Genomic DNA, 25,275 nt, shown 5'->3' on the forward strand with positions numbered 1-25,275 from the left:
TTTCTAGGGCCGCTCCTGCGGCATATGGAGGTTCCCAGGCTAGGGGTTTAATTGGAGCTGTAGCCGCCCGCCTAAGCCACAGCCACAGCAATGCCAGATCCGAGCTGCGTCTTCAACCTACACCACAGCTCACGGCAATGCCAGATCCTTAACCACTGAGTGAGGCCAGGGATCGAACCCAAAACCTCATGGTTCCTAGTCAGATTCTTTAACCACTGAGCCACGATGGGAACTCCCGACAGAATTGTTTTAATCTTTGGTAGTTGATAATGTAGCCAAGGAATTGAAACTTAACTTTAATAAAAAAAAGATAATTAAGTCAAATCTGGGAGTCCCCGTCATGGCGCAGTGGTTAACGAATCCGGCTAGGAACCATGAGGTTGCGGGTTCGGTCCCTGCCCTTGCTCAGTGGGTTAACGATCCGGCGTTGCCGTCAGCTGTGGTGTAGGTTGCAGACGCGGCTCGGATCCCGCGTTGCTGTGGCTCTGGCGTAGGCCGGTGGCTACAGCTCCGATTGGACCCCTAGCCTGGGAACCTCCATATGCCGCGGGAGTGGCCCAAGAAATAGCAACAACAACAACAAAAAAGACCAAAAAAAAAAAAAATCTGAATGCATTTTGGATTATTGTATTTTTATTAGCATGGGTAGTTTAGAGCTGATTTTACGTTGTGTTTGGTAGGCTGGTCTTTTCCCCCTGCTGAGTTAAGAGACAGTGGCAAGCAGCAACGTCTGGTGGCTGGACCTTGCATTCCCTATCTGGAGGGTGTGATGAAACCCAGAAATACTTTCTCAGGCTTTGGCTTTTGCTTGTTGGTGGGATGAGAGCTCCACTCTTTCTGTGCTGCCTCTGCAGGGTCTCCCTTCTCACCCAGCAACCTGGGCTTGATGCCAGCTGGGGAGTGAGTGCCCCAGCTGCCTCATAGTCAGACATCTTACCAGCTCCTGGTGGTTTTAGACTCCAGAAGCCACAGATGTGTCTGGGCTCCAGGCTTCTGTTGGTGTGTGGATGGTGCATTTGTATTGTTCCACAGATGGCGGTTGTCATGCTGAATTACAGGTGTAATTGGGATAACAGTGTATGAGGGCTAGATACAGTGTGGCAAGCCATTAAAGATGGCAAGTGTTTGTTTTAGATGATGCAAAAAGTGACGAAAATGAGTTTGAGTGTAAGTTGGAAAAGAAAGCCGAAACCTGCAATAGTGGGGTTTTTGTCCTTTAATTGTAATTTTTCATTTTCTCGAGGGCTATTTCCTAATGAAGGCTATTTCCTAATGAAGGCTTTTTTGGTGTGTGTGGTTGTGTAATAGTTTAGATTTTCCTTAAGCTTTTTAAAAAAATACTTATATTCATAGTTTAATCAGAGAAATATTTCTCTATTTGAAGTGGGGACTAGATTGTAGGGACAGTCATCCCAGTTTGAGGCATTTTGGTGAGTTTTCAACAGACACAGACTTTGTAATAATGGCGTCAGCTGAGGATGGAACATGAGCATGAGATGGTAGAAGTTTGTATGTGGTAGAATATATGTATGTAGGTCAGAGTATGCACAGCTGTGAGTGGTGTTATTCCTGCTCCCGTGAAGAACCAGCTTTACCCATACTGAGTGAATAGAGATACCCTGGAGTCCTAGATTTTTAAGATCACATTTTTAAACCTCTGTCATCACGTGCTTTATAAGGACCCTTTACAGTTCTTAGCAATGGAATGTCCCTCAAGATAGTGATTGATGGTGACAGTGATTAAAGGTTGAGGTTTCCTGTCCAGTGCAACACCAGCATGTGGCACACGGAGGAAGGAGTGTGCGATCTTCACAGACCTGAGGATGAACACTTCCTGCAGCAAACTCCTGAGGTCTCGGGGTCAGTCCTGCACGGGGTCTTAGCCGAGAGACATAGCCATCGCTGCAGTGAAGAGTCACTTCAGACTGTTTGGCAGTTGTCTTTACTCATTGATTTTATGTGAAAGAAGTCTAGTTTCCCAGCACCAACTCAGGGTATTTTCCTTCCGTTAGTTATCTGAAGCCTCTTAAGTTTTCCTTTTTTGTTCATAACTTCCCTAAATGTTTCTCTCTATGAGGTAGCTCTGCTTGAGTACATATTTGGTGTATTTTATTTTTCCAAGTAATATGCCCCTAAAATTTTTTGTGCAAGTGAAAAACTTGAAAATGAAATGAGTGTAAATATAAGAATATGATATTTATAGGAATTACATAACGCATTCCTTTCCAAATGAACCTTTAATTTGTTAAGTTTAGCTTTTAACTCCTAAACCTAAAAATCTAGCATGTTAAAATATTTTAAGCTATTTATTTATGTCTTTGTAGACTTCTCAACTATTATATATTAAGTTCTCTGCCTTATAAACAGGGTTCATTGAATTGAATCTGTCCTCTCCTGGACTGGTACAGGCTGTCCCCAGGGAAGTTTTGAGAGCTGCTGTGTTCATATAGTGCCTAAGACACCAGTGTTTGCTAAGAGAATGAAAGCATTGTTTCCTTTACCATGATTTGTTGGTCATTTCTTCCTTTACTGTCCTTTCCCCCCATTAGATATTTCTCATCTGCTGTGGGCTTTGCAGTCAGATAATCTACTTCTGTTTTTATATACGTTGGAAATGCAGGAGTTTTTGTTGTGGCTCAGCAGGTTAAGAACCCAAAACATGTCCATGGGGATGTGGGTTTAATTCCAGGCCTTGCTCAGTGGGTTGAGGAACTGGCATTGCCACAGGTTGCAGGCAACAGGTTGCAGATGTGGCTGGGATCCAGTGTTGCTGTTGCTTTGGCTGTGGTGTAGGCCTGTAGCTGCAGCTTCATTTTGACCCGTGGCCCAGAAACTTCCATATGCTGCAAGTGCAGCCATTAAAAAAAAAAAAAAAAGCATGTCATTTTGCATTTACTTCATCTGAATAACTTGGAAGATTCTTTTCCTTCTTGCCTCTCACTGGTGGTCTGAGATGGGCACAGTGCCACACACCTCTAAGTAATTCAAGACTTTGTATATCTGTTTCTTCACACAGGGCACACCTCTATACTAAATAAGCACTTAGTAAATATTTATTGAATAGCTATATAAAGTAACCATTTGATATATTTACATAGCAGTATCTAATCTGGTGAAACGCTGCTTATTATTTGCTTGTGTTTTTTTACGTTATTGTTTTTTCTTGATTCATTGCAGTGTGGTAAAATTCGCTAATTACATGTAATTCTGTAATTATAGTTTTGCGCTGGATGCTCTAAATAGCAAAGGTAACATAGGGCACTGAGACACACACAAGATTGTAAATTGACCATTTTCAGTTAGTCTCTCAAGGTGTTGGAGGCCTGGGTCCTGCCCAGGGTCAGGTCCCATCATACACAATGCTGTGGGCATCTCAGCTGCTGAGCAGCCGTGGGCGTGGTTGGTTGAGAACTGGGTAGTGGCAGGATCAGTACATCTGCTTTTCTGTCACATGGCTGCTTCTTGTAGTTCTTTGCCTACATTCTTTGCCTTCGGGGATGACTTGGCTGAGCAGGGCAGAGTTGGGAGAGGTAGACCTTTCTGACCGCACAGTCCTGCTCTCTGGTGGTTGTAGTGTCGACAGCATACGGCACGCTGGCATCTCTGAGAAGGGGCCAGGGGTCTGGGTCTCAGGAGACGTCTTGACATTGGCAGGAGCCAAACCTGGTCTGTTAATAGCACATTTTGGCACAGCTGCACATGTCACACTGATGAGACAATTGTGGGATTTTCCCCTGGGGGAAGGCAAACCTGTAAGTTTTCTTAATGCCTATTTTTTTAACACCTGATGAGAATGGAGGTAAATGAAAATTGTGTATTAGTGGCAAGGGGAGATATTACCAATATTTGATAACTTGTTGTGGCATTTTGACATTCCTTGTATAACCGCCATTCTATTTTGTTCTTTCCCTAGACAAGTTGGCATTAGAAATGGAATGTACTTTGGGCAAGCAAAACAACTTTGTCCTAGTCTTCAGGCTGTACCGTATGATTTTCATGCGTATAAGGAGGTTGCACGAACGATGTATGAAACTCTGGCAAGGTACAGTGTGTGATCCGTCACTCTCCCAGCTCTGTTATTTCACTATTTTCGCCTAATATTAAAGCACGTTCAGTTTTCCTTGGGACCATCAGAGCTACATTTGCTAGACCCTCATCACTCTCGGGAACCAATGTCACAGCCTCTCTCCTTCCCCTGACCACCTCCAGTAACGGCAGCCCAGTGCCAAGGACATTTCTGCACTGCTCAGGTGGATCAGGTGCTTCCTGATGCTGATGTAAAATTGGAACCAGACAGATGAAGGATTGGAATTTTGTAACCTGGCTATTCTCTGTTATTACATGAATCATAGTTTTGTTTAAAATTAGAACTCGGAGCTCCCGTTGTAGCTCAGCAGGTTAGTGTCCTTGAGGATGTGAATTCAATCCCTAGCCTCACTGAGTTAAGGATCCAGTGTTGCTGAGATCTGCAAGATGTGCCTTGGATCCCGCGTGGCTGTGGCGTAGGCCGGCAGCTGCAGCTCCGGTTCAACACTTGGGAACTTCCATATGCTATAGGTGCAGCCCTAAAAAGAAAAACATAAAATAAAATAAAATTAGAACTGCAGATTAACAAGAAGAGACTTGTTCAAACCCTTTGTCCTCTAAAATCACTAGGAATGCCAAAAGTTAGTTTTTATAAATGTTTTTAGTAATACAGTTGACCCTTAAACAGCTTGGGGGCTCAGGGGCTGTTCTCCATCCAGTGGAGTTTCTGCCTCTAACTTTGAGCCGGCTCTCAGTACCCCTGGGTTCTCTGCCTTCACCCCTCACTCAGAGCTCTGTATTTACTCTTGAAAAAAGTACCTGTGTAAGTGGACCTGTGCAGTTCAAACAAGTATTGTTCAAAGGTCAACTGTAGTTTCAGGAGGGTGATTAGTTGGCTTGAGAAAAGGAGATTAATTTTTAAAACATTTACAGTGTAGATGTATTTAATATTCAAAGCTCAAAATTTGAAATACATGAATGGCAGGCCATGTGTGCTCTAAAACTGGAGTCAGCATATTTTTTCTAGAAAAGACCAGATAAGGTCGTTGTCCCAGCTCCTCAATAGTGCTGTGTACCCTGGCAGCAGCTACAGACACAGTGGGAGTGAGCAGGGCTGTGTTCTAGGCCTCTGGAGGGCAGGCCAAGGCTTGGGGTATTGATGAGCTAAGAGATACACGTGCCTTCTTCTTTCTTTCTTCTGCTCCTTTTCACTTAAAAGTTAAGTGGCTAAATAATGGCACTTGGGCCAGTTTAATTAAAATGCTAAAAATATTAGCATTATCTGTGAGGAGAAGAAAGGTGCTCTAGGAAGACTCTTTGCCATGTTTTTTCTGCTAGATGTTAAGCTGTAATGGGTTGTATTGCTTTGTGTTGGTAGCTACACACATAACATCGAAGCTGTCAGCTGTGACGAAGCCCTGGTGGACATCACTGAAATCCTCGCGGAGACCAGACTCACTCCTGACGAGTTTGCAAATGCTGTCCGCATGGAAATCAAAGACCAGACTAAATGTGCTGCCTCTGTGGGAATTGGTTAGTAGCCAGCTTATCTCGTGCTGTTCATTTCACTCAAAGCCTTGCTCTGGGATGGTTGAATACCACTCTGTTTTTAGGAGTGATTTTTAGATTTTCTTTTCGTTACCTTACTGCATAAGCCACCCACTTCTAAGACAGTTCTTACAGCATGGCTCACAATTTTAGGCAAAGCATGAAATAAAAATGTTGGAAATATAAGTAAATGGTTGAAAGTGTCTTTGGAGTAAACAAGTTGGAATATTTCTTACTTGCTTTTCAAAAATGGGGAGATCTGGGGTTGGGATTAAGTTGAGCTCTGTAACTCAGCTGCTTTCTGGCTAGGGTCTCCTTTCCGGGGGCTCAGCAGTCCTGTCCTCACCCTCTCCAAGCCCGGAGTCCCGTATTGACGTGTTCCTTCTCCAGTTATCCCCTCTCCCTGCCCCTTGTCTGTCCTATCGTTAAGCCCCTTGTTTTCCCTGGCCTCTCCTATCATCTGCCCTTCTGTTGATTCTCCCCCAAGTGCTCTGGTCCCTGTATTATCCCCAGGCCTCCCTGAGTCCCTCCTCCTTTCTCGACAGCCTCTTGCCAAGACGCCTCTTTGCCCGCTGTTCCCTCAGGGGGATCCAGAGCAGATCCTGCTGCTCTCTGTCCGCACAGGCTGGGGAGCAGTATCTCCTCGCCTGTCAGTTCTGACCACTGCTCTTTTGTTCTCATTCAGAAATCCTCTTCCTCTGAAGTTCCCTATCTCATTTGTACCTCTGTGATTTTAATTATGGAGATAACTGAGTGACAGTGACAACACAGAGGCCAGTGCTACTAAAAGAAGATTTTTATCACGTATATTTCTCGAGAGGAGACCAGGGCCTGCCATGTCACACAGGCCACTTGCAGAAGTACCAGGGTTGGGTCAGGAGATGGAAGCAGGCATGAGGGTCAAGTCTAAGGCCAGAGCCTCTGGTGGGGTTGCTGCAGGGAAGGCTAGACAGGGCACAGTTTAGGATTGGCTGCTCTGGGTAATTCCTGTGGTCTCTGGGGGCCTGGTACCTGGCCCTGGGATGATTTAGGACGGCCGAAATAGTGGGTTTTGGTGTGAGTTTGAGAAGTTGGGATGTCTGGCATGTGTGTAAGAGGCATGCTTCTAAGGACGTTGTCTGCTGTCCTCAGGAATTAACCAGCCCTGGGGGGCAGGATTTTTAAGGTATCAGAATATCCTAAGGTACAGAAAAGACAAAGCATGATTAACACATCAAGGGCATCCTCCCAGGTAGCAGCCAGCCTGCCCTCAGCTCCCCGGGCTTCAGTCTGCAGCCCTTCTCAGCATTCATGTAGGACTTACCCTCTTTTGTCCAGGATCAGGCACAGGTTTAGCTCTTTGTTTTCAGTTTTAATTGACAAGTGTGGTGATACAAATATATGTTCAAGCATACAATTAAGACACAGATCCCAAATGATGTTTCTACCCCTCAGCTCCCTTTTCTTTAAAACCCATCACTATGAACATTTTAATGTGACTTTGCAGTACTTTTCCTTCTCTTCATGGCTGTCTACACATCTACCCTAGGGAAATGTATCTTTTTTACATAAGTCTCCCGTAAAACCAAGGTATGTTCTTTATAGAAGCCTCTATAATTTGGGGAGATTTTGTTACTTATACAGAAGTCCATCTGACTCCGTTTAGGTGTCTCTCAGATCCCTGACATCTTCTTGGGCCCCAGGAGCCTTCTGCTCTGCGTTACTTGGCCGTGTCCCCACACATGCCTTGGAGCTCCCTGTCTTCATTTTTAAAACTCTCACACCCTCCGTTTCTGCTCTACACGTTCCGATCACATAGTGACAGTTGTGGTTCTGTGGGCTTTTTTCCTCCACCTAAACAGTGGCATTTCTCTGGCCTTATTTCTTCCTGTAAACCGCCAATCTTAAGGTTGAGACTGTTTTCTCTATTCCTTTACCTGGGTGGGTTTTTTGATGGCATGTATTTTGTATTTTTTTTTTTTTTTTTTTTGCTATTTCTAGGGCCGCTTCCGCGGCATGTGGAGGTTCCCAGGCTAGGGGTCCAATCGGAGCTGTAGCCGCCTGCCTACACCAGAGCCACAGCAACTCGGGATCCGAGCCACGTCTGCAACCTACACCACAGCTCACAGCAACGCCGGATCATTAACCCACTGAGAAAGGGCAGGGACCAAAACCGAATCCTCATGGTTCCTAGTCGGATTTGTTAACCACTGCGCCACGACAGGAACTCCGATGGCATGTATTTTGGAACAGAGAGAAACCTGTGGTCTCTGGGGGCCACAGATGTGCTGGTTATAGTCTGTAATACGTAACAGAATTACATAAGTTTTGTACTGTGTTTGAAATGGTCCAAGTTGAAAATTATTCTCATTCTTTTTAGAAATTTAATAGGTAACCTGTCTGTAGATGTCTTCATTAAGGAATTTTAAAATTGTGGATTTTTCTCGAATGACTTTTTTCTTTCTTTTTTAAAATTTAGGTTCTAATATCCTCCTGGCCAGAATGGCAACTAGAAAAGCAAAACCAGATGGCCAGTACCACTTAAAACCAGAAGAAGTAGATGATTTTATCAGAGGTCAGCTGGTTACGAATCTACCAGGTAAATACAGATCTTTTCTTTCTAACTTTTATTTATTATGAACATTTATTAGTGCTTTTCACAGTTGTATTACAGATCTCTCTTTTCCAAAACATGAAATAAGAAAATGTTTAATCTTTTATTGAGTGCCATGGGAATGAAATTGAGAATTCAAGTATTTAAGTGTTTCTCAAGTAGCAAGACCAAAGAATTCTAAGAAATCATATTTTGAAGAATACAATGAAACTGACTTTTGATCCTTTAAATAAATCAAAATAGTATACTTCTAGGCCCCATGTAACGGTTTGAGAATCGATTCCCTACTTATAGAATTGTCACTGAACTAATGACGCTTTTCTGAGTTTAGTGAGCGAACAGTTTAAAAGTAGAGAATAGAGGCGTTCCCGTTGTGATTCAGTGGAAATGAATCCGACTAGTATCCATGAGACGCAGATTTGATCCCTGGCCTAGCTCAGTGGGTTAAGGATCTGGCGTTGCTGTGAGCTGTGGTGTAGGTCGCAGGCGCGGCTTGGATCTCGTATTGCTGTGACGTAGGCTGGTGGCTACTGCTCCGATTGGACCAGGAACCTCCACATGCCACAGGTATGTCCCTAAAAAGGGGGGGGGGTAAGAAAATACATGAACCATATTAGGAAAAATAAAACCTAAAATGAAGTATTTTGTTAACTCAGGTTGAAGTAAAACATCCACAAAAGCTTACCTGTCCCACCTAATAAGCAGGATGGTCAGTCATTTCACTTTTCTCTGTAGTTAATGTGTGGCTGGCTAACCCAGCATGTAAAAGTCTTTCGGTAGTGGAATCATGAAGTGTAATAAATTGTATCTGGTAAATAGTTGCCCTTTCAGGGCCTTTTGAACAAATGTAATTGTTTTGTATAGGGCAGTTCATTTCACAGTTATTAAATAATTAGACTTGCTTTCTGTGGTAGATACAGCTTTCTAATTTTTCTAAATCATGGTACTATCTCAAATCATCCTCTCCTATTAGTTTGTGAAGCAGCCTATGTTCATTTCACAAAGCTCCCATGTGTTTATGGTGGGGAAGTTCAAGACAGTGTATTTTTGGTGAAAGTTCTTTTAATTCATTTGTTTGTTAAAAGTGGATTTAGTGGTATTTTTAGATGCTTGTTTATAAGCTTAATAAAAGTATATCTGCACTATTTGGAAGTTTCTGTTATAGTCCATAATATATAAATGACCCAAATGCCATTTGATGTTGGGGTCGTTTTAAAGCTTCCTGAGTCCCTAATAAATAACATCCAAGAATGTGTTAGTGTCAGAAATGTGAAATAGGACATTTTAGTGGTCACTTTGAGGTTAAAATTTTAGAATGATTAACGTTAAAATCATGCCGGCAAATTACCTTATCAGATAACACAATTTAACAGTTGTAATAACACATCTTATTGCAGTTTTGTGTAAGAAGGAACCGGCATGTGAAGTTTGAGTTTAGGTTTATACTAGTCAAATCTTGAGATCCTGCAGACTGGAAGTCCATGGTCACCGCGTCAGCAGGCAGGTCTCTTCTGAGGCCTCATGGTTCCTGGTCGGATTCGTTTCCACTGCGCCACAGTGGGAACTCCTGACTTGTTTTTAATAGTTTTTATGCAGCATTAAAGAACTGTCCCTTTCCTTAGGCGTTGGACGTTCGATGGAATCCAAGTTGATGTCTTTGGGAATTAGAACTTGTGGAGACTTGCAGTATATGACCATGGCAAAGCTCCAGAAAGAATTTGGACCCAAAACAGGACAGATGCTTTATCGGTTCTGCCGTGGTTTGGATGATAGACCAGTTCGAACTGAAAAGGAAAGAAAATCTGTTTCAGCTGAGATCAACTATGGAATAAGGTTTACACAGGTACTGATCTCTTCACAGATTTCCGCCTTATATTCTTTGTATTTTCATAGAGTCCTGTCTCTCCAGCTGTGATGCTTGAAATTCAGTCTTAAAACTCTTAGAATTCCCATTGTTGCTAAGCGGTAACAAACCTGACTGGTATCATGAGGACTCAGGTTCGATCCCTGGCCTCACTCAGTGGGTCAGGGATCCAGCGTTGCCATGAGCTGTGGTGTAGGTTGCAGACGTGGCTTGGATCTGGCATTGCTGTGGCTGTGGTGTAGGCCGGCAGCTACAGCTCCGATTGGACCCCTAGCCTGGGGAACCTCCATATGCCGCGGGTGCGGCCCTAAAAAGGCAAAAAAAAAAAAGTCATAAAACTCTTGCCATTCCCAGAGTTTGCAGAATGTTGTTTTTAGTAAACAAGAGCAGGACAGTAAATCACACACATGGTTAATGTTGGACGTTCAAATACTTGAGAAGAATTGTTAATTCTGTAGGAAAATACCATGGAGGGTTGGGTTTTTTTTTTTTTTTAATGTTTGTCTTTCTGTAGCCTAAAGAAGCAGAAGCTTTTCTTCTGAGCCTTTCGGAAGAAATTCAGCGACGACTGGAAACTGCTGGTGTGAAGGGTAAACGCCTAACTCTCAAAATCATGGTACGAAAGCCAGGGGCCCCTGTAGAAACTGCAAAATTTGGAGGCCATGGAATCTGTGATACCATTTGCAGGTAACAGACTCTCCCTGGGTCTTGAGGCATTTGATTGTAGTGTGGGGACAAGGAGATGCTTAGGGGCTTGGGGCAAAGGTCCCACAGGGAAGTTGCAGTGTATGGCTTGCGTGAGACATTTCTTTCCATTGTTGTCTCTGAAAACTGGTAGAAAGCATTTTAAACCCTGTTTTTTTATGTGAGGGACACTAATAATAAAACTTTGTATAAGATTTGTGACCAATGTGAAAATACCTAATTTCGTATGCAGTTTTATACTACATGGTACATTGTATTTTAATTCTTGTGTCAGTCAACCAAAGCTTTGAGACTTTTAAGCCCCCAAAGCCACTTTTAAGAAAATATGAAATGTTCTTCGATTAAGGGTTGGTTCGTGCCTGTCGCAGATGTGGCCGCACAGACAGGGTGGCGTTGCCAGGAGTCATGAGACGTCTGCTCCCCAGCAGCAGAGTCTCACCTTCATCACTGCAAACGGGTTGAAATTAGACAGTAAACAACTTAACTTTTAAGTATATTTTTATGCAGTTGTTAATCTCAAACAGTTATACTTACCTGCTTCAGTAAACATTTTTATGTATCTGCATTTCATATGGTAGTTGGTTTGCAAATAGTGTTGGCGGTCATTGCTCTAAGAAGTTGGTTATTAGGCCCTTACTCAGGAATATAGTTATCTTTTTAAACATGGTATCTATGGGAGAATCAGATCCAGTTTATAATACCTTCCCTGAGAATACAACCTGTGACTTTATTTGTTTAAGATATATGTACCAGATCATCCAAAAGTAACTTTTTCTTTCTAAAAAGACCAGACAATAGAGTTTCCTCTTGCTGTCTGCATTTTTAAATATCTTATAGTTTTCTGTAACTGTATATTGCAGTGCATTCAGCAGTATCTAGGGGCTCCTGCCAGCTCAGTAAGAAAATCAGCCTGCATTTAATCCGTTTTGGGTAATCTAGGTACTCCAAAAATCTAATTACAATATTTAAAAATTTGAGCTTTTAACTGTCCTTGATTTCCCTCAGTTCAAGAATAATACTCAGCTTTTTTGGTCAGCACATACATGTTTGCTGTGGTTGGCATTTGTTCATTTTTGTCCTAAAACTTAAAGAATGGTAGCAGGAACCCCACGTACCCACCTGCATGCTTGGCAGTTGCTGTCAGATGCCCCTCGCTGCCCTTCCTCCCCTTCCCCCAGTTACTCTGAAGTGCATCTCAGCTACCGTATCATTTCTTCCACAGGTATTTGTGTTTATCTCTAACAAGATAAAGACTTTATAAAGTAAACACAGCACGGTCCCGAATCTGCATTGCTGGCAGTAAAGTATACCTTTTGCCATGGCTTTAAAGTAGTATCTGTGGGTGACACATGATAATGCACAATCAGTACCTGATTAATTGAAACAAATGTAATTTTATACATGTAATAAGATGTAGATCAATTGTAAGCCATTAATTTAAACCTCACATTTTGGTAGTATTATAACTGCATAAGAAATGCTTTAGGAGTTGTAGCTAAAGCTGGTTAAGAACCTGATCCATGAGGATGTGGGTTTGATCCCTGGCCTCACTCAGTGGGTTAAAGATCTGGCATTGCTGCAAATCGCGGCATAGGTCACAAGTGGGGCTCGGATCCATTGTGGCTGTGGCTGTGGCATAGGCCAGCAGCTGCAGCTCCAATTCAACCCCTAGTCTAGGAACCTCCATATGCTGCAGGTGCGACCATGGAAAGGAAAAAAAAAATGCTTTAGGTGAGAGATTATGAAATAGTATAATACGGATCCTTTATTTCCTGTAATTCAGGGATTGACAAACTACTTCCTGTGGCCAAGTCCAGCCTGTGGCCTGATATTACTTGGTTTGTGGGAGCTAAGAATGATTTTTATATAAAAGGTTGTACAAAGTGAAGAATATATGAAATAGACCACAAAGTACAAGCTGTTTTCTCTCTGGCCCTTAACAGAAGAGCTTAGTGGACCCCTGCTGTGCTCTAAGGGAAGTCATGTCTGGTTGAGTAAATTCAGAAGTGTCTAATTCTGGGAGTCAGACTTCCTCACAGGCTCCGTGTGACTCAGACACATTAAAATACTGTCATGGAAGTGACAAAATTTTAGTTGCATTAAGTCAAAGAGCCACATTAGATTGAGAGCTTTGGCCTGACCATCACTTAGGAAGAATGTTCTTGTAACAGTTCACCTTTTGGGAGAGAATTCTTCCCTCTTGGAGTTCTTCTGTGTCTATGTGTTTTGAATTTGAGTGGCGTGTGCGTTTTAAAAGCGATAACTGAATGAAAAGTTCAAGTACAGCTCCCAGTCCCTTGCACTACCCCCTGCTTGGGGACTACAGCTCACCCTTCTTTTTATGGTTTCTTCTGATAGTTACATCTGCACTTCGCCATAGACACTTATACTGCGATTTCTAGCTCATCTGAGTCGTGCAGGATGCTTACAGACTTGGTGCTGGGGAGGATCTCCCCTTTGCCCCCAGTAAGGTCAGCGGATTTGGGCTCAGTCACCAGTGTTACGTTATTATGACATGTACGTGCTCTACGGAGCTGATCTGGACTCTCCACCATGATCACGTTTTCTTTCTTACTGACCTAGTTCTTCCTGGAGTTTGAGTAGCTTGTTTTGCTTGCTTTTTGTGAATTCGCCACTGAGTTTACCCTCAGACTCCCATCCACTGTGACTGTGTTTCAGCACATCAACATCTATTACTGGTTTGACCTTGTCTCTCCAAGCCTTCTCTCCTGGGGCCCTGCTGCTCCAGTCTGGGTTCACTTATTGTAAGACTTGCTGTAGAATTGGAGTTGTGGCCTGTGCCTTCTCTGTTTGGATCCCTGTTTTCCTGGATCCCTGGTCTTCTTGTATCTTGAGAGAAGAATTCATGAGTGTAAACCTGTCCTTGCTCATGCTCAGTAGTTTTGCTGACTTACAGGTTATAAACATAACTTAGGAGTCATTTTTCTAAAGGCTCCATTGTCGTGTTTTCAGGCTTACTGTTGAGAAGTTCAGTGCTGACTTCCTGTTCTTTATAGGAAGTCTGCTCCTTCTGGAATTTTATTGATTTGTCTTTATGCCACATACTTTTTCAGTATTAAATTTGAGTATCTCTTACTTCACTGATGCAACAACAGCATCTCATCTCTTAAATGATGATCTGGTGCCAGTGTCAGTCTGTTTCTCTGAGTTCCTAAAAACTGTTTAGTTGCTGTTTGCGGCAATTTATATGAACAGCATTTATATCTGAATGCTGTTGGGAGCCTCTGGATTCTTAGTGGGACATGCAGACTAGTGGGCCTCACTCTGGGTGAGTGGCTGGAGGGCTCGGTCTTTGGTTTCCACAACCAGCTGGCCAGATCTCTGCCCAGGGGATGGATGGGAAGATGGAAAGCTGGCAGCTTGCGTTCTGGTTACTCAGTAGGAATGGGGTCTGGGTGGGCAACGGCAGAGAGTCTGCTTCTCTGTCTTCCCCGCTCCTTTCAAAGGTACCCGACCCTCTAACTGCTGAGCTTTTCTGAGGTTCTGGAAAGGAACTCGGCACATCTCAAGGTGGCGCCTGCATTTGGCACTGAGCGGCATTTAGAAACCTACCCTTTACCAATTTGCTTTCAGTATAATAAATTATTGCTAACATTTTTCCTCTACTCTGTCTTCTATCCCTTTTGTATCTTTTAAGAGTTTATGCCTTCCGAAAGTAAGTTCAGTCCGTTTAATGTTGTTTTGGAAAGAAATGAAGATCTGAATATGTGTTTCAACCATTTTCCACTACAAATTTTTCTTTTAAGTTACTCTCCGTTTATCTGCGGGGTATAAATTTAAGATAATTATTAGGTAAGAAACCAGTGGAAATGTTTTGCAAATGGTTTCCAACATGTGCTTTTCTTAGATAAATGCATAATGTATTCATGGTAGTGAAAAAATCCAGTCAGTGGAGTTTTTGGCACTAATAATGCTGGTGCAGTCTCTGGTCCTCCTGAGAATTGTATGTTCTAGTCTGTCTGGGTTTTGGACAGGGCGCCACCGTGCATCCTTCAGTAGAGCTGTCCACGCATTCTGTGTCCACTTAGCCTGAGGGAAAGGGCCGCGGTTGGGTGTGCTCACAAGTTGAAAGTAGAGTCAGGAGCATCCAGACCTTCTCTTCTAAACACTAACCACACTTCAGTGCAGATCATCCTGCAGCCCGTGGCCGCGGTTGGGATCTGGAATGTTGTACGTACCACTCATGCTCGAGGTGCACCCTAATATGCTTATATTTGTATCTACATTAACCAAAATACATCTCATTTAAAACATTTTTCTCATTTTTTGTTGACCAGGTCTTTGGAAGTCCCAGTGTTCTTGATGATTTTTTTTCCCCCTTGTTCCCAGTGTGATTGATTTAGTATTACTGGCTCCCTGGAAGGAAGACCTGTCTCATTCTCTTTTTAAGGATTATATTTAGTACTTATTCAAACTTTCTGGTAACTTTCTTTGCAACTTTAACTCTTTAAACAGTTCCGTACTGCTGAGGTACTAGTGAATACATACAGAATGCAGCTTTCGTTCCTTTTAAAAAGTTAATTCTGTCACTTACAGGACCGTAACTCTTGACCAGGCAACAGATAGTGCAAAAGTAATTGGAAAGGCTACGCTAAACATGTTTCATGCAATGAAACTCAACATATCGGATATGAGAGGGGTAAGTAGGTACCATTTTAAAATAGGACCCTGTGTCGTGTTTTTCTTGATCGTGGTATGATCTGAGGCCTTCATGTGTGAGATGCAGAGGGGTTTATATGCAGTCTTTTCAGCTCCACTGATGTAATACGAGAAGAGAAACTGAAAGCCTCTTGACTTTCTCACCTGAGCTGGTCCCCGTACTTAAGAGTTACTTGAGTTCTGAATCCTCTTTCTGCTTAGAGTAACAAGTGTCCTATCTTGAGTTGTTAGGTACCTTCCTTTTAAACAACCAAGGGCCTACTTTGCCTGCAGTGTCTTGCTTCCTGCCCTTGTTCCCCTAGAGGTAGGTGGGTCGGCGGGGGGGTGGGGGGGCGCGCCAGCGTGAAGCCGCCTGTAATTCCTGACTTCTGAGGGCCTTTTAGTCTACTGTCTGATAGATGATCTTCAGGGGGAATTTACCACAGGTGTATTAAGGTGCCTTTGCAACAGATTGGTGAGAGGGCATCAAAAAATGTGAGAATCTTAATTTTTTTCAAGATGAGCCTGTGGGTGGTTGTATTTAGGTACACACATGAGTAGAGGCCGGTCACGGACTGGGCGTGGGTTTTGTGGAAGGAGCAGGAAATTAGTTCCTAAGCCTGCTGGGGTGGGGCTCCATGCCAGGGCTGTGCTACCCAGCACATTTGGCTCCTCTGCACAGAGTACTGCAGGGACCCACTCCCCCCAACCCCACCCCACCCCACCCCACAAAGCTGGTTTTCACTCACAGAGCACTGCATCTTAAAAAGACAAATGATAGATGAAGTTGCAAGTACACTGTCCCCCATGTAAACATTTTTATAATCTTATTTTAAAAACATAATTGATGAGAACTTCAGTGGGATATAGTACTCCACTTTTTTGGATTTTCTGATTGTGAAGCAATCATATTTGGGTAGAAGTGGATACTCCTTAGATTGAGGTGAGTAATTGCTCACTAGCTAGTACAGAGGTGGTATTTGAAATAAATCATAGAAACACTTTTGAAGGTATTCCGTTTGAATACTTTCATTTAACCTTTTTCCGTAGAAACCTATTTGTTATTCTGGTTCTAGGTTGGGATTCTAGTGAATCAGTTGGTTCCGACTAATCCGAACCCTTCAGCTGGTCCCAGTCACCCAGCAGTGCAGTCGAGCCACTTTCCTGGCAGCTCACACTCTGTCCTCGATCTCCTCCAAGTTCAAAAAACGAAGAAGCCCCCAGAAGAGGAGCACAAGGAAGGTCAGTGTCGTCAGGAGGCTGTTAGTGTCCACGTTGTGTGGCACAGCTCCATGTGACTTCAGGACCAGACTGACATTCTGAACTAAGATGCCCCCTCCCTCCCCACTACCCGACGCTATTTTCTGTACTTTTCAGTATTTCTAGCTGCGCTGGATCTGGAAATATCATCCGCCTCCAGCACTTGCACTTTTTTACCATCTCTTTCTGCACATCCGACATCAGGTGCCAGTGCTGCCACCAGCAGAGCGGAGCCCTCAGGGAAGTGGAACGGCCTGCGCTCTCCCCTCAGTTTAAAGTCAAGACTTAACCTTAGTATAGAGGTCCCGTCGCCTTCCCAGGTATATTTTCTTTTCTTTTCTTTTCTTTTTTTGTCTTTTGTCTTTTGTCCTTTTAGGGCTGCACTTTGGGCATATGGAGGTTCCCAGGCTAGGGGTCTAATTGGAGCTGTAGCCACCAGCCTACACCAGAGCCACAGCAACATGGGATCCGAGCCACGTCTGCAACCTACATCACAGCTCGCAGCAGTGCCGGATCCTTAACCAACTGAGTGAGGCCAGAGATCGAACCTGCAACCTCATGGTTCCTAGATGGATTCGTTAACAACTGAGCCACGACGGGAACTCCCCCAGGTATATTTTAAACATTGTAAATAGGACTGAAGTACAAAGCGGATTCCCAACAGGAAGAATGTTTTTCATTTCTGTATCAGTACAGAGCTAGGAAAGGGAGGAGGGGTACCTGCTGGGGCGAGCCCTGGGGTCACCAGATCCCGGATGGGGAATAATCAGCTTAGGGCCAAGATGACGCTTTTGCCAAGACCTGCAGCTCCTGCAGGCTTTAAAACACAGGTGAGAGCTGGTTCTGTGAATGGCTGCTATCAGCAGCCACCATCTGTCTCCCAGTGGTAATCCCGGGGACCTAACTGTCCAGCAGCACGGCTTTGGTGCGCATTAGTAGAGGCCTTAGGCCAGAGGTTTTTCTCGCAGCATTTGCCAACAGTTTCCTCTGCGGGGTGAATCCTTTTCCTCACCCAAGCCATGAACTCTGAGTGGGCTCCAGCTGTGGAATGCTGTTGGCATTTTTGCTCCTTGGAAACTTAAAATAGCACTCTAAACTCTGCCGGGAAAATCAGTTTTCTTTTCCCCTAAGGCTGAGGTAGGAGGCTGAGGATGTGCATGCTGCATCTGAGGCTGGGGAAGGGATCTTGCCATGTGCTTGTGTGGGGTCCCTGGGGCTGGGGGGCTCCCCAGAGGGGCCACCTGGGCTTAGGGACCTGCATCTTTCCACAGGTGGGCAGACGATTCTAGTGTGTGGCTTCTAGAATCCCTTTTGACTAGCTCGATGCTCAGCCTAAATGTGTTTATAGTTGGGGGCAGATAGTATCCTGTCTAAAAGGTAAACTTCCGACCCAGGACCATTACTCCTTCCCAGCAGTTGGGCATGTGCCTGGGGCACTGGCCGCTCCCCCTGAGTGTCACCAGGACTCTGCCTGTCTGCCTGCTCTTGGGCCAGAGGTTCAGTGAGGACATTTGGCTTAGCTGACCCTGTGGTACTGGGCAGTGGCGTGCACCTGCCATCTGCAGATTCCACGCATGGCTGACGAGGCTTCAATGACAAAAACCCAAAGACATTCCAAAAATGTGCTGGTTCTTAGCAAAAAAAACCAACCCCCCCCCCAAAAAAAATTCCCATTGTGGCTCAGTGGTAATGAAATATCCATGAGGCTGTGGGCCCAATCCCTGGCCTTGCTCTCAGTGGGTTAAGGATCCAGCCTTACTGTGAGCTGTGGTGTAGGTCGCAGGCACCAGCTCAGATCCCACGTTGCTGTGGCTGTGGCACAGGCCGGTGGCTACAGCTCTGATTCGACCCTTAGCCTGGGAACCTCCATATGCCGTAAGTGTGGCCCTAAAAAGAAAAAAAACAAAAAAACAAAACCAACCAAACATGCTGGTTGGGGGAGTGGCTCTCCTCGCCCCACCACCTGCACCTTCCATTCTCTGTTGAGAACGTTCACATTGAAGTGACACATTAACTCCCGACACATCGTCTCTGTGCACGCTGTAACGTCACACTGTCTGCTGTTTCACAGCTCGACCCGTCTGTTCTGGAAGCTCTTCCACCTGATCTCCGGGAGCAAGTGGAGCAAGTGTGTGCTGTTCCGCAAGCAGAGCCACATGGTGACAAGAAGAGAGAGCCAGTCAATGGCTGCAGTACAGGAATTTTGCCGCAACCAATTGGGACAGTTTTGTTACAAATACCAGAACTTGAAGAATCTAACGGGGATACAGAAATTAGTGTAATAGCCCTGCCAGCGTTTTCCCAGGTGGGTTAAGTGGAGGGCTCATCTTCCACTCTGGTCTCCATGTCCTCAGCCATCCTGCTCGGCTCAGACACTTGTCACTTCCTTTTCTCTTCACACCACGGCTAAGGCAGGGCAGGGGAGCTGGCCTCACGCCAGGGGGTGGGGGGGGGGGGGCTGCTGGGTTGTGTGGGTGCTTGAAGCTTTCACCCAGAACAGAGAAACACACTCTCTGGGCCACACTTGAGGAGCAGGCTGAAGCTGTCTAGCCAGACATGAGGGACAGTGACACAATTAGCATTTGATGTTTAAAAAGGCATCACATGTGCTCTTGTTTTCTTGCACTTGGCTTCTCATTTTCTACTAGTGCTTCTTGCACTTCCTGGTTGTTCTGTAGTGTTTTTTTTTTTTTAATTAAGTTGATTCATACCCCAGATTCTATTCCTTTTTCTCACCCTAAAACCTTGGGAGGGTTCAATGAGCTTTGATACGGAGGACCTATTACGAATTCAGACAGATCAGAAAAGTATGACTTGAAATAGTCTACTTTATGAAAAATATAACCCAGCTGCCAACATAGTGTCAGCTCAGATTTGACTGATTTTTTTCTTTGCCACTAGGTGGACCCTGAGGTGTTTGCAGCCCTTCCTGCTGAGCTTCAAAAAGAGCTGAAAGCAGCCTATGATCAAAGACAAAGGCAGGGAGAAAACAGCGCTCAGCAGCAACCGGCCGGCGCACCTGGTAAGCCAGCCCTGGAAGCAACACGTAACAAAGTGAAGTGCGAGAAAGAAAGTCGTTGTTGTGTTGATTACTGTAGTGTTTAATGGCCAAGGTCTAAGCTGTTAGTCATGTCACGCTCTTCACACTCAGGACAGGCCAAGTGTGCCACACGGCTAAGTGTCTTCACAGTCCTAGTTGGATGTGTAACTTCTTGATTTTCAAGTCTGAATCAGGTATTGCCCAGAAATCTTATGAATATCTGTCTTCTGATGTATGTTTAAAGCACAAAAATCTAAAGGTTTCTGAACACGTATCACAAATACCATATTTAAAGTGAAAACCGGATAGTGCCTCCTTAACTTGTAGGCATTTGGCCTGTGGAACTTTCATTTACTCCTCCAAGCACCCAGTACCGACCAGCAGGGTTTCAAAGGTCATTAGGAAGTGGCTGAGCAGTCTGGGAATGGCGGGCCTGCACTTGCAGCCGAGGTCTTTAACTAACTGCCTCCCATGGCCGTGCGCGAGGCCCGTGCTGGGGGCGTGCGTAGGGAGGACACTCCAGCTACTATCCACGCGTATGTTGTTGAGGATCTTCTGTTCCTCTTCTTTTAGTGCCAAAGAATCCGTTGCTGCAGCTAAAACCAGCAGCAGTGAGAGAAAAGAAAAGAAACAAGAAAAAAAGTCCCATGAGTCCCCCCAAAAAGATTCAGAGCCCTTTGAAAAATAAGCTGCTGAACAGTCCTGCAAAAACTCTGCCAGGGGCCTGTGGGAGTCCCCAGAAGTTAATTGACGGGTTCCTAAAACACGAAGGCCCTGCCTCTGAGGAACCTCTGGTAATACTTTATCCTCTTCATACTTTGCCCTTTGCTTCATGGGATCTTAATGTACTTGATGTTATATAAATATAGCACTTTATCATTTCTTTTCTTAACAGGGAGACCTCTCTGCTTCCACTTCAGGTGTTGCTGGCCTTTGTGGTTTGCAGCCTGACCCGTCTGGGTGGGTTAGACCCCCAGCACCCAACCTGGCTGGAGCTGTTGAGTTCAGTGACGTCAAGACCTTGCTCAGAGAGTGGATAACCACCATTTCAGGTTGGCTTGGTGCATTGCGGACTGAGACGTGGTGGTCCTCTGATCCCAGACTGCCGACAGAGTCAGAACTGGTTTTCTAAATCTGATAAGCTTAAGCCAGCACCCCAGCCCCCCCCCCCCTTTTAAGCTCTGGGGCTGGCTTTGAACAAGTCCCTTGTCACGGCCTGTTCCTCTGGTAGCTGCCATAGTGTTCCTTTATCCTGCAGATCTCTGCCTTTCTCTTTCCAAAAGATGGGTTGGTCCTCATTTGAGGTTTTTCCCTTCTCTAGATCCAATGGAAGAAGACATTCTGCAAGTTGTGAAATACTGTACTGATCTAATAGAGGAAAAAGATTTGGAAAAACTGGATCTAGTTATAAAATACATGAAAAGGTAACTATTCAGCGCTTTTGCCAGAAGGAAAAAACTGGCATGTCTGTCACAGCAGCCGTGGAGGGAGATGAAGTCCTGAGCACCCTGGGTACTTTCTGGCGGTTATGTTAACTGTACTGCAGAGGGGATGCCCTGGATGCTAAATGCCCGTGATAGTGACCGGCTAGTAAGAAGGTCAAAATAAGGCTGGTTCAACTGTATAAACCTTGAGGGGACACAGACATACTTTTGAGTGCTCTACTTTGCCAAAAGGGATTCCTTTATAAAGATGGCAGAATCCGTAGAGCCTAAGTACAGGTTAGACCGATTCTTGAAGGAGGAATGAGTCGTTCCTGATCTTTCTTCTTTCCCCACCTCCAGGTTGATGCAGCAGTCGGTGGAATCAGTTTGGAATATGGCATTTGACTTTATTCTTGACAATGTTCAGGTGGTTTTACAACAAACTTACGGAAGCACATTAAAAGTTACATAAATATCACCAGGGAGCCTGGTGCTCTCTGCTAGCTGTGCCATAAGTGCTTGTGAGGTATTTGCAAAGTGCATGATAGTAATGCTCTGAGTTTTCTAATTTGAAATTTCTTTTTAAGCCAGGTGTTTTTGTACATTTCTTTTCAATAAGTGCCAAATTTGTCAGTATTGCATGTAAATAACTGTGTTAATTCTTTTACTGTAGTATAGATTCTATTTGCAAAATGTTTGTTTATAAAGTTTTATGGATTTTTACAGTGAAGTGTTTACAGTTGTTTAATAAAGAACTGTATGTATATTTTGTACAGGCTCCTTTTTGTGAGTCCTTGAGGAAGCAAATCCTCAACTATGGGCTCCATGCCAAGCTCTGAAATTCCTGCAAGTCCCAGAGTGGGACTCTGCTTGTTCCAAGCAATCTGGCCATTCTGGACCCCAAGCATGAACACAGGACCATGTTAAGAAAATCTTCTTTACTTCTTCCAAGTGGAGAAATTTACATATTTTGAATGAGAACACACACACAATTGAAGGTTAAATTTTTCCTGGGAAAATTATGTCCCCCAGATGGTTTAGAGGTTTTGAGTTTGCCTCTACTGGCCCTTGAGAAACTTCAATAATAATGAATGGTACAGATTTTCAAATGTATATAAAAGTATTTTCCTATGCTATAGGTTATGCCATAACACTTTAAAAATAGTTTGTAATTCTATGCCAGTGAATACTTGGGAACATTTTCTTCCAACACCCCACATTGACTTTCATTCAACACTGTGCTATAAATAGGTAGTCAGGTGTTAGGGGTCTGCCAGAAGAATTCATCTCAGGCTGACAGATTTCTTACATCAGGGACCCACTTCCCACATTCTTCAGGAAAACCATAAAAAACTAACTATATTCAGATTATTAATACGAAGAAACCATTATGCTGTCTCTGTAACAACTTGGAAAGAAATACTAAGTCCAAACAGTTAATCAGTACCTATTGATTGTCTCGTCAGAAAATGTATGCATGATAGAATTTTCTAGGACAAAATAGACCAAGATTGATATATAAAAACTCCTACCGTTAATAAAATAGTTCTTTTCCTTGAAAGAACGAGCTGTACGGGGGTGGAGGCCCACTGGAGAGCCTGGCAGAGCCCGCAGGTCAATGTCTGGTTTCTTTATTGGAGTTCAGAACTGCGCTGATTACACTGGACTCTCGTGACTACACAAGCAGTAGATAGCAGCCAGCTATGCTTTACACCATGGCTTCACACTAAGCAGGTAAAGATAGAGCAGAACGCCTAATTTTCTTCTATTTTTAAAAATTTCTAAGGGCATATGGCAGAAGAACGCTGGGGGAAAAAAATCACTGTGGGAAGGAGATGCATAAATAAAGAAGTATTTCTTACATCAAAAAGTCCCAAGAATCACAAAATCTGAAGAAGCTTGGTTAATCAAATACTGCAGTACTGATTTAATCAGTATAAAATTGAAAGAGCTTTAGATCTGTAATAAAAATCCAGATTTGGGGAAGGGCAAACTTTAAAACAGCAGCCAGTAGAGAAGGGTTGGGAAGGCGCTGGGCAAGTGAACAGGCACGTTGGAACTGTGGGGACATGTATCGACCACTGTCAAACCAGTGTAAGGGTCTTGGTTTCTCATGGAAAACATTTTATACACCTATTTTTTTCCTTCTATACTTCAGTTCATCAGTTTTCAGATAGGTCCACTCCGTTTTTGTCTTGTTTTTCTTGGTGATATTACAACGTAATATTGCATCTACTCCATGTGGAAAAATTAGATGATTTCAAATACTTTCTTCAGCTCCACAATAAGCTGCCAGTCACTCTTCTGCATTTCGTCTCTGAACCAGTCTTTGAGGGCATCAATCGACTGCCGGCTGATCTGCAAGCCCAAGGCACAAACAGTGAACAAAACAATGTAACAGACACATGAGCACATGGCCCCAGAGTCTGTCACCAGATGCTGCTCCTTACAAAGAACGCTTTAGACGGAAGTGACAAAGGCAGAGCCTGCCTGCCCTGGGGGGGCCAGAATCCCAGCACCAGTCTGCCGGCCTGGAGTCCTGGTGGGCTCTCTGAGGATCCACTGCCCTCAACCAGACAAGGCCCTCCTGGAACATCCAGGGTGGGGGAGATGGGCTGGGAACTTGGGGCTGGCAGAGGCAAACGACTACACTCAGAACGGACAGACAGCAGGGTCCTACTGTCCAGCACAGGGAACAATATTCAATATCCTGTGACAAAACATAAGGGAAAACGATATATAAAATGCGTGTGTGTGTGTACACACATATACATGCATACATTTAACTGAGTCACTCTAGAGTATGGTGCAAGTTAATACCATGTTGTAAATCAAATGTACATCAATAAAAAGAATCTGGTCCCTCAGATCCTGAACTTAAGCCCTTAGCTACTGAGAAAAGGTCAACCAGAAAAGCTGACTGTTCCCTGTGGAGCTCCTTTTGTGGCCCAGCAGGTAATGAACCTGACTAGTACCCACCAGGATGTGGGTTCTAACCCCGGCCTCGCTCAGTGGGTTAAGGATCTGGCCTTGCGGTGAGCTGTGGTATAGGTTGCAGACTCAGCTCAGATCCCTCGTTGCTGTAGCTGTGGTGTAGGCTGGGGGCTGCAGCTCTGATTCAACCCCTAGCCTGGGAACCTCCATATGCAGTGCAGCCCTGGAGAGATGAAGGGGGGGGGGGCACTCCAGCTGAGTGAGATACTTGCCTTACTGACGAGAATATCTGTAGCTTCAAAATGTCTCCCATACATTTTGGGAGACTCGCCAGGGATAGGTTCTATCTTGACGCAGACTTCCTGTCCTTTTTTTGCAACATCCACTTGTTTATGGTTTACTTCAATACTCGTTACTATTCCAATGTCAACAAACTGTAAAGAAAGAAAACTAGAGTGTCAGGAGAGGAACTGCGCTGGTCACAGGCACTCTAACTGGACAGCTGCAATACAAACTGGAGCAAATGAGGCAGCTGGAAAGCCCAGGCCCAGTGACCCTCTCTGGCTCAGCATGGCGCCGCCACAGCCTCTGCCTTCACAGGGTGGCTGCAAGGACAGAAGGCAACCGCACAACATGCTTTGAAACGTGGAAAGCATGCTATTCGCTGTGTTCCCCATCTCTGCACTACCTTCCCACAAGACAGCTGCCTTAGGGAGAGGGAACCGCAGGCACAAGAGTTTCCAATCAGAGGAGTTTCTGTTGTGGCTCAGCAGAAATGAATCTGACTAGTATCCATGAGGATGCAGGTTCGGTCCCTGGCCTCGCTCAGTGAGTTAAGGATCAAGCATTGCCATGAGCTGTGGTGTAGGTCCCAGATGCAGCTTGGATCCCGCATTGCTGTGGCTGTGGCATAGGCCAGCAGCTGCAGCTCCGATTCGACCCCTAGCCTGGGGAACCTCCATATGCCGCGGGAGCAGCCCTAGAAAGACCAAGAAAAAAAAATTTTCCAAGCAGGAACTTGGAGCAACGAATGGGGAACACGAAGCTGAAGTGAGAAGCAGGGAAAGATGAGGGCAGGCAGCACACACTGCGTATCATTCTGACCCGGGCACTCTGAGCAGCCTGGTTAGTTACAGCCTGGGGGGAAACAAATTACCACCCTGCTGCCTTTCTTGTAAAGAGTGAAAACAGGGACTCTGGTTTGGCCAAAACCACATAGGTG

General features: G+C 44.5%; 2 protein-coding genes across 27 annotated transcripts in view; one reads left to right on the forward strand and one right to left on the reverse strand.

The window, feature by feature from the left end:
* REV1 (REV1 DNA directed polymerase) overlaps nucleotides 1-21,883 on the forward strand; it is an 87,002-nt gene extending 65,119 nt beyond the window's left edge. For 11 of the 25 annotated variants that reach the window (XM_085018566.1, XM_085018564.1, XM_021087186.2 and 8 more), the window contains 14 exons: nucleotides 3,914-4,042; nucleotides 5,405-5,559; nucleotides 8,033-8,152; nucleotides 9,790-10,010; nucleotides 10,546-10,718; nucleotides 15,294-15,396; nucleotides 16,472-16,637; nucleotides 16,860-16,975; nucleotides 18,727-18,960; nucleotides 19,557-19,677; nucleotides 20,269-20,489; nucleotides 20,591-20,747; nucleotides 21,017-21,119; nucleotides 21,480-21,883. In XM_085018566.1, the coding sequence (XP_084874692.1) occupies nucleotides 3,914-4,042; nucleotides 5,405-5,559; nucleotides 8,033-8,152; nucleotides 9,790-10,010; nucleotides 10,546-10,718; nucleotides 15,294-15,396; nucleotides 16,472-16,637; nucleotides 16,860-16,975; nucleotides 18,727-18,960; nucleotides 19,557-19,677; nucleotides 20,269-20,489; nucleotides 20,591-20,747; nucleotides 21,017-21,119; nucleotides 21,480-21,591 (2,131 nt within the window). In that variant the 3' untranslated portion in view covers nucleotides 21,592-21,883. Of the gene's footprint in view, nucleotides 1-3,913; nucleotides 4,043-5,404; nucleotides 5,560-8,032; nucleotides 8,153-9,789; nucleotides 10,011-10,545; nucleotides 10,719-15,293; nucleotides 15,397-16,471; nucleotides 16,638-16,772; nucleotides 16,976-18,726; nucleotides 18,961-19,556; nucleotides 19,678-20,268; nucleotides 20,490-20,590; nucleotides 20,748-21,016; nucleotides 21,120-21,479 lie in introns of all 25 variants that reach the window. The other 14 variants (XM_085018560.1, XM_021087182.2, XM_021087178.2 and 11 more) reach the window with 3 other exon arrangements.
* Nucleotides 21,884-22,042: 159 nt separating this feature from the next.
* The window catches only part of EIF5B (eukaryotic translation initiation factor 5B), a 68,470-nt gene continuing 65,237 nt past the window's right edge, over nucleotides 22,043-25,275 (reverse strand). For both annotated transcript variants that reach the window (XM_021087193.2, XM_021087192.2), the window contains exons 23-24: nucleotides 24,326-24,487; nucleotides 22,043-23,477 (exon numbers count right to left, since the gene is read on the reverse strand). In XM_021087193.2, coding sequence (XP_020942852.1) covers nucleotides 23,370-23,477; nucleotides 24,326-24,487 — 270 coding nt within the window. In that variant the 3' untranslated portion in view covers nucleotides 22,043-23,369. The remainder of the gene's footprint in view (nucleotides 23,478-24,325; nucleotides 24,488-25,275) is intronic.

The sequence above is a fragment of the Sus scrofa genome, chromosome 3, assembly GCF_054392235.1.
Source record: "Sus scrofa isolate SSC_HxYL_T2T_F1_AM1 chromosome 3, Sscrofa_HxYL_maternal_Yorkshire_Landrace_v2.0, whole genome shotgun sequence".
Taxonomy (NCBI): Eukaryota; Metazoa; Chordata; class Mammalia; order Artiodactyla; family Suidae; genus Sus; species Sus scrofa.